The sequence below is a fragment of the Vigna radiata genome, unplaced genomic scaffold, assembly GCF_000741045.1.
Source record: "Vigna radiata var. radiata cultivar VC1973A unplaced genomic scaffold, Vradiata_ver6 scaffold_315, whole genome shotgun sequence".
In the NCBI taxonomy this organism is placed as follows: Eukaryota; Viridiplantae; Streptophyta; class Magnoliopsida; order Fabales; family Fabaceae; genus Vigna; species Vigna radiata.
The window spans coordinates 310,084-326,246 of record NW_014542557.1 but is presented as its reverse complement, the minus strand read 5'-3'; the positions used below and the strand labels follow the sequence as shown (position 1 = coordinate 326,246).

The following is a 16,163-nucleotide window of genomic DNA, read 5'->3' as shown; positions in this document are numbered from 1 at the left end:
CGAAAAGGGTTAGGGTTAGAAATGACTTCTTCACAAAGTTGTTCTTCTTGTTCGAAGACATCAGGCAAAGGATTTTCGCATTCCTCACATGGTGCTATTTCTAAGGGAGTTGGGATAACTCCTATTTCCACTGTGGTGATATTGCTATAATGAAAGTTGCGAGAACTGCAAGGAATGCTGGAAGACAATTTTGGGGGATGTCATCATTACAAGGTATTTTGAATAGCCTAGTCATTTTATGGGTATTGGATTTTATGTGTTCATACATTCGTTGTGTTTGCTGAATAATAGGGTGGAATTTCAATTGGAATATCATGTAATTTTTTCAAGTGGTGTTTGAAGACAACGTTGATGATGGAGATGGCACAATTGCTAGGCAAAGCAAGAGGATATGTGATCTCGAAAATAATGTGAAAGAGTTGTAGAGAAGAATAACATTCTTAGTTGAAGTTGTGTTTGGCTGTGTTTAGCTTGATGTTAGGTGGACAATGTTAAATTTATGTTTTGTTGATGTAATGGTTTAGGTGTTTAGCTTCATGTCTTCTTCATGTAATATCAATTTTTGTTGTACCTTTGTCAGTGAACAATTTGAGTTCTTGTAATAAAATTCGTCTTAGTCCCCGTTTTGGTTTAAAAATGTTATATGTGTTCCCCCTTTTATTAAAAATTGTGCAATGTGCTCCTTAATGTATATGGCTGTCATACATATTAAGGATACCTAACAGATTTAAACCCAAACCGACAACGCATTAGAAAACAATTAAATAATTAAGATTCCACCCATTAAAGATGACAAACACCATCAACGAAAGCAAATAATAATGAACCACGAACCCTTACCCAAAATGAAGAACAACAACATAGTACGAACACTTACCTCACCAACGATGTTGAATGAACCACGTTGTTGAACGAACCACAAACTCAATCTCAACACCAATTGAAAGCAAATTGTTGAACCCCAAATCACCCAATTCGCCAATTGATTTTACCTTAAACGTCTTTAATCCCTAAATTTCACACCCTAATTTTAACCTTTTCTTTTACATTTTCCACGTCATTTTAATCATAAACGTAATTAACACCTCAAATTACCTAACAGTGTCACGTTAATAATAAGTGAACAAGTTATCAACTTTGTACTAGCTGGACAGCTCTCTCGTTAACCTTTTTAGGTATTATGTAAAAAGGACTAACATGAACAGTTGTTGCAAAATATAGGATATTAATGAACTTTTGAAGAAAATGGGAACAACTTCAAAATAGATATTAAACCTAAAAATCAATATTAAGATCAGTTAAATTTCGTAAACTAGGTGGTCCATGGCAACTAGAGTCATTGATGTCTCCATTTCTTTTGAACCTTACTAGGAGACTCATTACTGTCATCTTATTTTTATGACATGACAATGAAAATTTTAATCAATAAGTTTTATTGCATATTAAAAAACTAAGATGGTTTATGTTTTGCCAACGGTAATACTTGATAACTAAAATCTTTGATGTCTCCATTCTTTATTGAACCTTGCAAGGGATCTCATGGATTAATGTCGTGTCATCTAAGACATGTCATTATGAAAATTATAATATCGTTGATGAAATTACATGGATAGATTGACAAAATTACATTAAGAATTTGACAGAATCATATGAAGTTTTGTTCCCAGACAGCAAGAAACCAAAAGGAAAGAAAGGATATAACTTGTTGCTAGCATAACAGTCGGGGAAGAATACCTCGAAGATTTGTCTCATTTATGCACTAGTTTGAAAAAATACAAACAGTTGGCGCACATAGTTGGTACGCTATTCCAAGTTACCAGACAAATTGTATCAAGTCATTATAACGAAACTAAAACCATGTCGCCGCATACGCTGCCATCCCAAAAATAACAATGTACTACTAACATTAGTTTTTGATCTGGGGATGAAATACTCCAAGTTAATATGTAAACCTTTGGCTGCAACAAAATATGCAACTTACTAGTCCAACTATACATGTACATGACTTTGGCAGAATGGCCACGGTATTGCAACAGTCAACTCTATTCTAACATACACTAACGGAAAATCATAAATTACAAAAAGCAAAAAATTAAGGTCAAGTTTAGTCAACTACGCCTTCGCTTCCTTTGGGTACCCTCTTCATCACCACCCTGCGTAAACCGAAAATAATAAAAAGAAAGTTATTACTGAAGATTCCTTGAAGCATATGCAAACATGTAAATTACATCCAAACAAGCAGACGAGGAATATTAAATTCAAACAAAGAAACAGGTTCACAATAACATGGAAAAAATCATATACAAAAGACAAATCCCTTAAATATAAAAAACTTTGACTTAAAGTATATACGAAATAGTTTATTTTACACTAATCATTGTAGAACTCCTGACATAATCTCCTGACGAAAGTAACAGCGGAGGCAGATGCAGAACATAACAATTGATATGGAAAAAAAAAAATACCTTTTCATCCGGCCCAAGATCTTCAGATGGTGCCATATTAGATTCTGATCTGCACTTAGCATGAATTATGGGGCCTAACTGTGACCTGTCCATGCCTGCTGTTGTCCCCGTGGGAGCATAGAGGTATACAGCTCCCCTATACATCCATTCCTCCATTTCATCACTGTAAAACTCATCGAAAGGCTCTCCACATAATGCACAAGTATTTTGATCCTCTTCTGCTGGAACAGCCAACTCTTCATCATCTATCTTTTCTTCTATGGTTTCCGTAGGCAAAAAACCTGGAACTGACTCGGTTCCCAATGCCTCTGCACCACTAAGCCACATCCTGTCACTCACAAACCACTTCCGAGAGGGTTTCTGCTTCCGGCTTTTAGACATCCGATTCTTTGTCACATGCCAATCCATATGACTACTGTGTTCCTCTTGGCATCTGAATCGGAGTCCACAAGTTGTGCATTGTCTTGGGAGATCACCATACAAGGCATTGATAGCAGACTCATAACGAAGCTTCAGAATATCTGGATTGAACTCAGTTCCAACAGAATCCTAAAACAAATAATAAATTATCTCATACGATCAAGCAAAAAAATGAAAAAACAAAAGGAAAGAAATGAAAACATTAACACTAAATACCTGTGCAGGCAGCTGGTTGGCCAATGAGATCACACCTTGAGACATTAGAGAACTAATTAAATTAGTATATCCAACAGTTGGCTGTTGGCTTGACATAAATGGACTGGCATTTGGAAGAGGTATCATTTGTGGTGGGGCAGGAGGGCGACCTGGAGGTAAAGGTGGACGGGCTCCACCCTGTAAATGTAAAGGGTTATTTGCAACATTTTGCAGTGGCAAATGGAATTGCATAATAGGTAATGGATTCGACATGGCAGTACTTATAGAAGCACCATGTCCCTGCAAAGAACTCCCATGACTAAATTGTGAGTTTGACGAATCCTGAGATGGTGGGAAAAACTGCAGTTGTGGTGCTTGCCTGTGATTTTGCTGGTTGGACGAAATTAGTCCAGGAAGCTGATTAGGCAACTGATGTATCTTCAAAATACTTGCATCCTTGTTCTCAACACTGTCAAATGACTGCTCTGGCATAAATGAAGATTTATTTACATGATTCACAATAGGGTTACTAGTATGTAAAGCTTCAAACTGACTCCTAACATGTTTTTGTAATGGAGTTATTGGATTTAATGCAGGTGGTCGAGTGACATTCAAATTTACAGAAGGCCTTATTTCAAGAGTTGCAGGCAAAACTGATGGTCTAGGTTCCACATTAGAGACACGGCCAGAAACCATCCTTGATACTGTAGGTCGAACCCGATATGGATTTGTATCGGCATTGTGAATGTTATCAATAGGAGGAAATGTAAGAGTTCTTGCCCTGCCCCTATTACCAAAGATATGTTGTGACGAGTTGGACAGATGATGAGAAGAACCCAGACTATGATTGATATGATTTTGGAATCCAGGTATCTGTCCCAGGGATTGTCGTCGAAACTGCAAAGAGAGAATAGATATATTTTCAATTCTATCAGAGCAAGTATTGGCAAGTCCTACTTCCGTTCAAATTATACTAAAATCCTACTAAAGTTTACACAGTTGGGTGAAAGCACATTGTTTTATATTACAGACAACTCTCATATGTATAGCTTCAAACCGAGTCCTAACATGTCTTTGAAAAATACCTATTGCATTTAAGTTAGGAGATTGAGTAACATTACGATATACATAAGGACTTACTTTAAGAGATGCAAGCAAAACTAATGGTCTAGGTTTCACATTAGATACATAGCCAGAAACCATGCTTGACATTGCAAGTCAAACCCAATAAGGGTTTGTATATGCATTGTGAATGCTATCAAATGGAGGAATCGAAAGACTCCTTTCCAGTGGTAAAAGATATGCTGTGAGGAGTTAAATTATGAGAAATCTTCCTAGCATCATGAAATTGAGAATATAAATAAATTTTCAACTCCATCAGCAAGTTATTGGTAAGTCTTATTTATTTCCTTTCAAATTATATATACAATAGTTTTCATGAGCAAACAGGGAAAACACATAAAAGGTTTTATATTACACACACACCCTCGTGCAAAATCTGTTTTGGCTTGAAGCAAGGAGAATACAGCAACAACCTACATTAAACTACTTTCTAGCTTTTATTATAAAATTATAAATATGTGTGGAAGCCAGTAGTCAATGCCAATAGTGATGCAGAATGGCCATTTAATAGTAGCAAGATGACCACCATTTTAAGGTTTCAAGATATGCCAAATAATAGATTATACCTAACACATGTTAGTTTAAGAACTAAACACACATGTCAAAAACAATAAATAAAAGAATCAAACAAGTTTAAGCCTCTAAGGGTTACAATAATTATTTCGAATTAAAATACAAGCTTTTGAATAGAATCATCATCTTCATTTACAAGATCTAGAATCCCTTTTCCTATTTTTGTTTCCACCGTGCTATTTGTGTATCTCTTCCTATTTAGTTCTTCATCACCACGTTCTTTAGTATAACTCCCTTTTATTTTCCCTTAGAGCTTTAAGGCCGAGAACTAGATGCTGTTGCAACTAACTTCTCCTATCTTGTCCCTCGTCTGGTGTATCTTAAAAGATAACCAACTCTAGTTGCACAATGGCAAATGGAAACAGTTCCCAAATGCCAAGGAATTATCATCAAGCACGAATTTATGTTCAGCACTTTTATCATCTCCAACCCATTCCACTTTCAACCACTCATTACTATCATTAAGGAAAATAGGATACATTAGGTGGGCACAAGATTAGTAGGTTGATACAATGCTCTTTGACAACACACACACCATTAAGCCATAAACTCTTCGCTACCAGGTAATAGAGGCTCTAAAATTAATCATGGACTAACTACTTTGAAATTTTAGCTATTAGGTAACACACAAGTGGTTTTATATTAAATCTCTAACAGAATAAAATTCATGCAAATAATGGAAAGATGAGAACCAAACTTAAATCACTGAAAGGAAAACATCAAGACTGCAACTAAAAATGGCTAAATTATAAAAGGCAGGGGTTAACTCTTACAAAATGTGGCTTAGTGAATACCCAAAAACAAAATTAGAGGTTGCCAGACAAAGGTGAGTAAATTTAAGGCATTTTATAGAGCCTACCCAAACAAACCTACACAGATCCTCATCACCAGTAAAATAAAATCAATCAGAAAGCATTTGCTTAGAGGTCTATATTTTAATGGGGAAACGTAATATCATAAACCATACTCAAACAACATATAGCAGAATTGATAAAATATAGAAGTGAGGAAACTTACACCCAAAGAAGAAAATGCATCTTCTGCTATAGCAGAAGAATCATCCACTGGAGGAAGCTGAGATCCACTAGACCAAACCCCCTTCCTGGAATCATGCTCTGACAAAGCGGCATTAGCTGCAACAACAGGCCTTTCCCTGGTGAATCCAATAGTTGAAGGCAATATACTGTTATTTCTACTATGATCAGTTAAGGTTGGACTCATATCTTCCCAATCAAATTCCTCTTCTTCAGTATTCTGCCATGATGTAGGCAATACCTTGTTGTCTATACCATTTCTATCAAGCCGTTCTACTAGCAAAGGCTTAGTACTTGAAGTTTCTTGACTTTTGTCACTGCCATATGCATCGATTAAAGCTCTGGGACTTTGACGCTGATGTCCATTACTAAGGCTGTATGTGATAGAAGTTGGAAACCTATTACGACCATCACCAGCATACTGCTTTCGTTGCCATTCACTCAACTCCATATCTCTACCTATTGCCTTGCCTACTCCATAATCAACAGCAGGATGAGAAGAGTCTCTCTCAATTAATCTGTTAGCAGAACTGTCAGCTGCATACTCATCCATGGGTGCAGACAAAGGCCTATCAAGTCCACTTCTTGAAGGGGAAGAGGATATTCCCAGCCTGCCACTGCCTGATAAAATTTGGTGTGTCTTACTACCTAGAATGCCAAAGTTTGTATTATTGGCATTTCCTGATGAATCCAACTTTTCAGCACCAACCTGTGAGAATAAAATAAATACTGTCACATGCCACTCATTATATCTGCTTGCAAGAAAAAGTTGTCAAATAATTTGTCTATTCATTGGCAAATATTCAGAAGCAATTCCTACTTCTACAATAAATGGATACAATACTTAATTCCTTCTCCACCAGACTTGTGAGAAGAGAAAATTACATGACTAGAGAAGGAAAGGAAAAAGTAATAACACTGACCATGGTGACAAAATTCCCATATGTAAAAGAAATAAATCATTGAAAAATAGATAAAATATGTCTGTCTGACATGTTGCGAGCAAAACTATTGAGTAAACAAAAATTTGCTGTCATTCATAACATGCAAACTGCTGGAAAGAGAAAACAGCACAAGTACTTAATTGTCATCCAGGTTTTTCTCCTTTGGCTCCGAGGACGCCAGTATTATTAATTTAGATAAAGGAAAGCAGTATAACACATGATAATTAGAGATAGGAAATTCAGTAAATCACAATTTTGAAATACACAAATAAATAGAATATTGCAGTGCTAGGACTTTGTTCACTTGTTTTAATGTTTGGTAAAATTGATTTAGATAGTTTGATTTTGAAACATTCAATATTATTCAGAGGAGTACATAAATGAATCTTAAGCATGGATTTTCAATTAGAACATGTCTGACTGTAAAATTGATTTTAGATGGTCAACATACAAGCCACTAATCATAATTCATAAAAGCTCCGATGAAAAAAAGAGGCAAAGGGTAAGCAAACAGGAAATGTTAAAAAAAAAAAAAAAAATATTTCCCAAATGATTCATGGTCCTACCAACAAAAATGCCTCTATCAATTATTGCTAAATATAACAGAATTCCAGTCATCCACAAGTTTGGAGAACACAATTTATCCCAAAAGAACAGACCAACATGCAGGAAAAGGATGATAGATACCGAGATATCCTACAACAATGGGAGATACAATAAGATATTTGCAACAAAAATTACATCTGGATACAATTATGTTTAAAGAATTAACAATTCCAAATCCAAATAGTTAAATATACACTCTTAGGGTATCCCCCAATAAAGCCTCGGTCTTGTCCCTGTACAGTTTGTATGGAAGACAGAGTTGTCACAAAAATAGCTTACACTATCCACGGTTGAGGGATCCAATTGGCGCAGGTATTTTGGATTAACATGTATGCCATGACTAGGCCGCGGAGATTCAGAAGCCCTTACGGCATTCAGGGTGGATGATTGGGTATTAACTGCTACGGAAAATTGCAATTCAGCTTCAATCTTGCGTAGGACAGAAGGGGGAAAAACTTTTGACCATGTCCCAAAAAGATGCCGCATAGCAGGATGCAAACTAGGCTGAACCTGCCTGTATGCCTCACAAAAAACCTGGAGGCAAAAGAAACAGAAGTTTCAATAGCGAGAATAAAGTTTTATAAATTAAAACAATAATGCAATTCTAATTGACATACTTCTGGCAGACGTAAAGAGAAGTATTTAATGTATTCCTGCCCAAAATTCTTCACAATACTGTCCAACAAATAGAGTGAGGGGAGCTTTTGATCTGCTGGCACCTGAAAAGAATATCTCCAAAAAATTGAATTCTCATGTGAATAGTTGCATAGTCAGATATACAATTCAACGAGAATCTAATTCTAGTAAGTAGAAAATCTAATATTCTATGAACTTGGTCATTAACAAAGTTTTTATTCTCTTTAGATATTGTATCATTTGAATAAAAATATCTCAATTTGATCTATACTATTAAAAAAATTACAGAAACGTTTTCCTGCGTACTCAAATACCCGCTCATTCATCAACTTTCTCTCTTTTAAGCAGAAATCACTTCTTTCCAGCAAAACTGAAATAGCAACCTCCCTTTTAATGGCAATCCTGATTCTTTACAGAGTAAGTAGTTTTCATATTTAAATTTCAATTCGTAAGCCCTTAGAATTTACTGAAATCGAAGAAGACCTCAAGGACGTTGCACTCAATCTTCACAATGCGTGAGGAATTCCCCATGTTTGTTCAGACTGTTCTATTTCCTATTCTTTAAAATACCAGTACCAACTAATTATTTTTTTCAGTACGCTTAAGGTAAGGTCGAAAACAACGATGAATTCTGAATTGAATTTGAATACAACCCAATCGTTATCTTCGTCTATGAGTGATCATTTTTTTAGAAAAATGCAAAAAAGAACATAAAAAATGCATAACTGAAATATAAGAAAAAAAACGAGAATGGGAACCCCAATAGTGACATTAAAAAAATGAAACAACAAGAGAGGGATAATTTTGACCCAAACAATTAAAACGATTCCATGACATTTTACAAATTTGGAGGGGCAGAAGAAGAAGTTTCGGCGGCAACGGAGACGGACCTCGAGAATCCGAGCGCAAATTGCATCAGCGATGCCTTTGGCGTGCTCCCTCTGCTGTTCGGCGATGATTGTGAGATCGGTGATGATAGGCTTCAAATTACAGGTGAGTTCCGACAAAAGGAGGTCGTAAATCTGGACGATTTCATCTGTTGTCGGGGGCGGAACGGGGACGCCTGCGACGAGTCTGAGTTCGTCATCACGCTGCTTGAGGAGTGCCTTGAAACGGCCAACGAGAATCGACGGAGGAGGTTTCTGCGCAGCGATTGCGATCTCATTGCTCATGGGTTTTGAAGCGAACGAGGCCGCTGGTCTAGGGTTTTCGGGAGGGAGAATCAGATTTTGGGAGAACATAAAGAAACAAGAATTGGGTTGGGATTCCCGGATAGAGGAGGAGGGAGAGGCTAGGGTTAGGGTTTGAGAGGATGCGTCGCCGTTTCAACCGTTTGAAGATAACGGTGTGGTGTGGTAAGCGGCGGCAGAGAAAGGGGAATTGAAATTGAAGACAGAAAATGAAATGGAAAGGGAGTTGTAATCGGACGGTGCGGAATCTGCTATTGGAAAGTTATGACTTGAAACCCTTTTTCTGGTTATGTAGGTGTGGAGTATGGAACTGAACTCTGAAGCCCAAAAATTGCACTCCTATCATTCCTGCCACCCAATAGAATATCACTTTCATTTTATTATTATTTTCTTCTCTGGAATAAACTCAGATTTTTCTTTCCATTTCCAGAAATACTATTAATCAACAATTTTTACCAAAATATTAACAAATAAGCAATGCGACAGTTGGACATCCTTCACTCTGGTTAGAATATAATTTACTTAAATAAATTCTTTGACTTGTAAGATAGACTGATGACACATTTTTATATTCAATTAACACAATATAAAATATAACGATAAAATAATTATAAAAATATAAATTTTTATATCTTTAAAAAAAGTAAAAGCAAAATAAATAAAGATAGTATATGTCAAAAAGAAACATTTTTCTATAAGATAAAGGATATAAAAATTTTACCATAATTTTTTATAAAAGAAATAATGATATATAATTATTAGTATTATTTGGAATTAATATCAACAACACTCCAAAAATTACTAACATTAATTTGTAACTGAGTAAGGGTTTGTTAGATACTCAGTAACTCAAAATAAACTTTAATTGAATACATACTTTTCCTTTTTTAAAAGGTAACATTATGTCCTTCAAGCATAAGAGGTTCTTTACATGTATTTATTCAAATACATACTGTACATAAATAATAACCACAAAATTATCATAATACTATAATTTTGCGATAAAATATTTACACCATTTCAAATCTAAAATTTTAAGATAACTTGTTTTATATTTTTTTTGTTATATCTTGCTAAATAGAATTTAAAACATAACTTAAAATATTATGTTTAATTAATGTAGGTTATAAATTTTAACATAAAATTTAGAAAGTTAATATATATTTAAAAATATAAAATGTAGAGTCGTCAAAATAGGTCACAACACGCGAGTCAATCCGGCTCACCACAGGTTCGGCTCGGGTTGGGTTTAAAAAAATTGATTTTTTTTTATGCGGGTCAAATTTCAACCCGGCTCATTTAAACTCGACTCATGCTTTTGGATGACATTTGGATTATATTGTACTTTTTATTATTATTTTGAATTGCCTTCAATTTAACATCATTTTTTTGAAGTGAAATTTGTTTAAATTTGAATATAGAAAATTTGTAATTTTTTTATTTAAAAAAATTGTAATTAAATGGGCTAGTGAACCAACCCGTTTACCCACCAACCCGTGGTGGGTCGAGCCGAGTTCAAATTTTTCTGGCTTGCTAATAAATGAATCGGGTTGGATTGACTCAGTGACCAACCCGTGGTGGGCCGGATTGGGTTGAGCTGGATTACCCGTTTTGACAGCTAAAATATAGACAATCCAAAATACAAAAATTAGACAATACAGAAAAATATAAAATTTTATTATTATTGGGTTGGCGGTAATTTCATCTCATCTTTTTTTAATTTTCAATTATGCATTTTTTAAAGCATGTTATTTTTATCTAACTATGACTTAAAATATTATGTTTAATTATTTTAAGCTATGTTTAGATGTTTTAGTTATGCTTAATTTTTTTTTTATTTTAATGCAATTCTTTGGTAAAATAAGGATGGAATTTTAATTTTTGTAAAGATAAAATATATTTTTTTAGTAAAAGCAAGATATTGTCAAACATTTTGGAAAACAATACCTTTAGGAGTAAAATCCATGTTAAAAATTATTATAACATTGTTATAAAATTTTAATTATGGTAAAACAGATATTTTACTTGTCAAAATACAAATAAAAGTATATCATTAAATAATAAAATTACATTGTGTATTTAGATTTTACAAAACATTTTAGATTAATTAATAAACGTAAATAAATTGCGAGTATAATTTATTTTACAAGACGGTTTATAAAAACATAGATTTCATATATTCAAGTAATTAAAATAAATATAGTTATAAATAAAATATAATAATAATGTTACAAAACATACATGTCATACTCAATCTTTTCCTATTGATTCTCTGAATTAACTACTTTCTCAATCTTGTCAGACAAGCAACAACATTAATTTGAAGTCAGAAAAGTATGAAAGGAAAGATAATACTGTAAGACAAATAAATCTTCCAAAAAAAAAGAATTAGATAATTCTATTTACATGTCAGAAAGAGTTTGGTGGTAGGATCATATTACCCTCCAAACTTCAATCAATGATAAGCTCCAAATTTCAGAGATAGTCATCTAAAATACACTCACGAACATCTTAAGAAGCCCATTAGGGCAAATTCCGAGAATAGCGACAACTATTATATATATGTCTAGAAGTAAATAAATCATCAAGAAATTTCGATTGGAACGGTAAACAGAATTTGCATAACCAAGAATGAAAAAGTCGATATAACATCATGATCAGCATCGTCAGGAAAAGGAAAAAGTCGTATTCCTCTCGGGATCCAAGCTGAAGGAAGCTCGAAGCAATCTTGGTGATTGGGATACCGTCTTATTGCCATAAATTTTGGAGATCCCGTTCTTGAACTTGCCACCAATCTCAGCGAAATTGTTACCGATTCCGGCGATAACATCTTCGTCAGAGGAGCTGGGATCGGCGTCAGGATTACATTATAAGATGGCATCGCTAATCTAATTGCATCGGGTATTTGATTAGAACTTAGAAGTAAGATTTGTGAATAAACTTGTATTTCATTTACTCTGTTTCTATGGACAAAATAAGTACATACACTACATACTACTCCTTTTACATTTGAAAAGAAGGTTAGCTTAAAAGAGGCTTCTCTGCATCATATTCCCTCTGAAAGCAACCTTCTTTCCCTTTGGCCCAAAGCATAAAGTAGATAGAGCCCAGTGAATATCAGGAACAACTGCAATACAGTGTACTGAACATGGCTTACGCGTAGGATTCAAAAGTCACTGACAATTTAAAGAAAAAAAGCATTAGCACAGACCGAAAAATTAAATAAACCACAAACCCACAAACCACAAACTCATACACAATTTCTTTACCTCCATGCTAAGCAGAATATCACCAACGACAGAAAAATTGCTCAAAAAGAATGTAACTCAACAATACCAATTTAAAAACCTCTCATTATTGAGCTTCTTTTGAAAATTCCCACGATTTAACAAAAACCCATAACCATAACACAAAACCAAACTTACCAGGGAACTTAAAACGTAAACACAACAACAATGTAACTCTAAACCCCAAAAAAACGAAACAGAACCACATCAGGAAAAACCACAACCTTAAATCCAGAAAGCTTTCCCCGAGTATAAATAAACACAAAACACAATGGAACACAACTCCAAAACAAAAAATGCAGAAGAACAACGAAGAATATGCAGAAGAGAAAGAAAAAGAAGATCAACGAAGAAGCAACTGATCTATTCACCTTTTTAATATTTCCCTCCATATAACTGAGCATAAGTACATATGTAGAAGGTTTAACACCAGTATCACAGTATAGAAAGTTTAACTAAGAAAAATATAGAAGGCCTGAATCAAAGTCCAACACAGAAGGCATGCAAAAGTTCAAGGCGTGCAGGGGTAGCCAATGAAACCTAATCAAATTATGTTTGTTCCCAATGTAATCATTCTTTAGTTTACCAAAATTTCCCCAAAAATGCCAAGCATAATTGCAGTGTACTGTAGATATGCAACATGTTGCTAGTCGTTAGAATGGCTTACACATGAAAAATGTTCCAACAAGCAAGTGCAATGCTAAGAAATTTCACCTTGGACTCGGGCTTATCAACCTTGCTCACAGCCTTCATGTCCAAAGCCTGTGCAAATGACCCCTGTAAGAAAATTTCGTCGGTCATTAAAATGCAGTCATTAATTAAAATTTAAATCACATTTCATCAAATGTAGTTTTATGATTCTATTATCAAAAGCAAAAGCTACCAATTACACGCCAGGTCCTTTTTCGGGCAACTAATCCAAATTTGTTCCATGCAAAATAAAAAATCAAGTTTCAGTCTTTCAGCGGTTGCCACAAATTGTAAGCCACGACAACACAGCTAGCTGATTTGTCTTTGAAGACCTTTGAAGCCAGCACCTTACTATGTTCTCAAATCTTTGAAGATCAACCGTTAAATGTCCAACACAACTTGTGGTGTGCCTGCCCGTAATTTGTGGTGCTCAGGACAGTCTGAAGAACGCATATAAATGCATGAGGGTCTTTTAAGAAACCCATGCTGCAAGTACAAAAAATCAGTCAAAAATATACAAATAAAGATTCCTTCACGTTAAACACCAATCCAATGTGAGAGAATTTGCATCAGTAAAATATCTTATACAATCGAGTTTAGTCTAATTATTTATGCTTATACTATTTGAGCCGAGAAGAGTAGCTTCAATTGCACCCCCTAAGACCATCTTCATTGTTGGGTTCTTCAATCTCAGAAATTTTCGTAGAAGAACTGTGGTAGGAATAGATGAAAAGTTCTCCACGCTGGAAGAATTGTTCTTCACCATGAACTCTGAAGAACAGTGAAAGGGAAAGAGAGCTGAGAAAGAGGAAGGGAATGGGATGAGGTACATGAAGAACTTCAAAAGAGTTCTTAACCCCGGAGAGAAAAAAATAACAATAAAGTTCTTAGCATCCTAGATGGCAATGTGGACCCACAACTTTATTCTTAAGAACCCGTTTTTGGTTCTGGGTAACCACTCTTCACTACTACAGCTCTAGCCACGTCAAGCATTTTCCCTCAATTTGACATGATTTCAGCAATCACAGTACAACTTCTCAATTAATCAAATATTTTAGCCATTTGCCCATAGGAGATTTCTTTTATTATTGAGCTAGTATAAACACTTAACCCATTTGTATTGTGTTGGGATTTTGGGGTTTCCCATGATTAGTATTCTAAATTAATCTGGTTGATCAGTCCGCCCTAGTATCATTTGTCATAGGGTGTTCAAAATCATTCTATGAGAATCCCTGTTCATTGTTGTAGGAAGGCATAAATTACTGTTGTACATATCATGCTTAGCGATTAAACTGATGAAAGAATTTTGATTACTTTCGCATCAAAATTCTAAAATCTAAATGCCATACAGAACTTTTTTAAACTTGGTACATACTGGGATCGAATCACTGACTTTTGTTCAAACTCATAGCAGTTTGTTTTAATAAACAGAACCCCAAACCATGTCAGAGGAAAATTAGGACCTCCCCCATCCCCCTCCCAGGATCAGTCAAATAAAGTAATATAAAGTCCTCAACATTCATTTAACCATAGATTATTAACCCCGGACTCACCCAAGGAAAAATAAAAATTAAGGAAAACAGATCTAGAATTAAATGATAACATAAACTAAATTCAGATCACAAAAAACTGACCTTTCCTTTGATTATAATCCAACAATCCTTCTTGTGGCTGTGCTTAGCCACCTCCTCAAAGGTATTGGTACTTTAACTCATCACGGCCTCTTGGCTGCCAACAGAAAAACCAAGTACAACCCATTGCCATTAGGAGGCTTAAATGCTGCAAGAAATGGACTGATACAATAAAATAAATACAACTTAAAGCAGTCCAATTAAAGCAAAATAAAACGTTAATGCTAAAATCTTACCTGTCAATCCTAAAATTTCACCTCCATCTGATAACAAATCAAATAGTTTCACCCAAAAAAGTAGTCACACCCAAAAATAAAAAAAGTACCACACACCCAAAAAAAATTGAACACAACCACAAGCGCTAAAATCCCGGAGCAAAATGCAGATTCAAAAGCCAGAAAGCTCTGTATGGTAAATTACACATTCCAACCAGACACGATTCCAAAACAAAAAATCATACTCTTTTACTAAGTCGAAAACTTCTTCCATAGTCGAGATCGAGAATGAAAATCAAAGTACCAAGAAAATGAAAGAAAAGCGATACACAGATTGTCACGAAAACCCACAACCCACATACCAACACAACTCCAAATGAAAAAAAAAAAAAAAAAACACAACCTTAAAAAAATCAAACAGAACCCTAGACCATAAAAAACCCAGAACCAGAATGGAGATGTACAATGCAGAAATCACTACACGGGGACCACAAACAACAAATACCAACCCAACAAAACTCCACCTCCAAAAGCATACCCCTTTACTAAGACCATACCTTCGACCAGAGATGCAGCAAAGAGGAAGAAGGAAAAAACAAACAGCACCCCAAATGAAATGAAGTAAAAAAACGAACACCAGAAATGATGTGTGCAGCATTTCAAGCCTAAAACTTTGATTTGAAACATGCACACGACATCTACAGTGTTCGCGCCAATTGTTGATACACGGTTAAAATGACATAAAACCTGTAAAAGGGACGGATCGTGCATGGATAAAATGGGAATTTTTAAGTAAAAAAAAAAAGACTGATGTCTACTGTCTAACTAGGACATTACATTTCAATATTTAAGTTGATATATATTTGAGTGGTATTATTTTCACATCCATCAAATAAATAAAATACACTTATTTGACAACTCCATATAATACTATTTTAATAATATTTTGATTTATTTTTTAATCTAAAATTCTAATACGTATTATTATTATTATTATAATGGATTGTAAAGGGGAAATGAGAGAAAAATGTGAGTGTTAAAAGAATATTCTTTTATATTTTTATTGTTGATAACATATATACACACACAAAAACTTCACAGCATAAATTGTATTTCAAATTCATTCATAGGTCTATCTCATCATGTAACTCTTTC

At 34.7% G+C, this 16,163-nt stretch overlaps 1 protein-coding gene and 1 long non-coding RNA gene across 3 annotated transcripts; both read right to left on the bottom strand.

The window, feature by feature from the left end:
* Positions 1-1,731: 1,731 nt before the first annotated feature.
* Positions 1,732-9,546, bottom strand: LOC106780408 (polyadenylation and cleavage factor homolog 4). Its single transcript, XM_014668696.2, has 7 exons — positions 8,886-9,546; positions 7,977-8,078; positions 7,639-7,893; positions 5,793-6,518; positions 3,102-3,977; positions 2,466-3,014; positions 1,732-2,153 (listed from the first exon to the last, which is right to left on the bottom strand). The coding sequence occupies exons 1-7, from the start codon at positions 9,234-9,236 to the stop codon at positions 2,109-2,111; spliced, it is 2,904 nt and encodes a 967-aa protein (XP_014524182.1). The 5' UTR covers positions 9,237-9,546; the 3' UTR covers positions 1,732-2,108.
* Positions 9,547-11,810: 2,264 nt separating this feature from the next.
* LOC106780398 lies at positions 11,811-15,803 on the bottom strand. 2 transcript variants are annotated; one of them, XR_001377259.2, is made up of 5 exons: positions 15,030-15,803; positions 14,797-14,890; positions 13,356-13,648; positions 13,187-13,249; positions 11,811-12,361 (listed from the first exon to the last, which is right to left on the bottom strand). It is a non-coding gene; the product is annotated as an uncharacterized LOC106780398 (long non-coding RNA). The 2 variants fall into 2 exon arrangements; XR_001377260.2 differs by having other exon boundaries at positions 15,566-15,803.
* Between the last annotated feature and the right edge of the window lie 360 nt (positions 15,804-16,163).

Coding starts and splice junctions, on each gene's coding strand:
- LOC106780408 (XM_014668696.2), bottom strand. CDS start 9,236: ATGTTCTCCCAAAATCTGATTCTCCCTCCCGAAAACCCTAGACCAGCG. Junction 7,894..7,976: donor TCTCTTTACGTCTGCCAGAA/GTATGTCAATTA, acceptor TTTTGCCTCCAG/GTTTTTTGTGAGGCATACAG. Junction 3,978..5,792: donor ATGCATTTTCTTCTTTGGGT/GTAAGTTTCCTC, acceptor CTCTCTTTGCAG/TTTCGACGACAATCCCTGGG.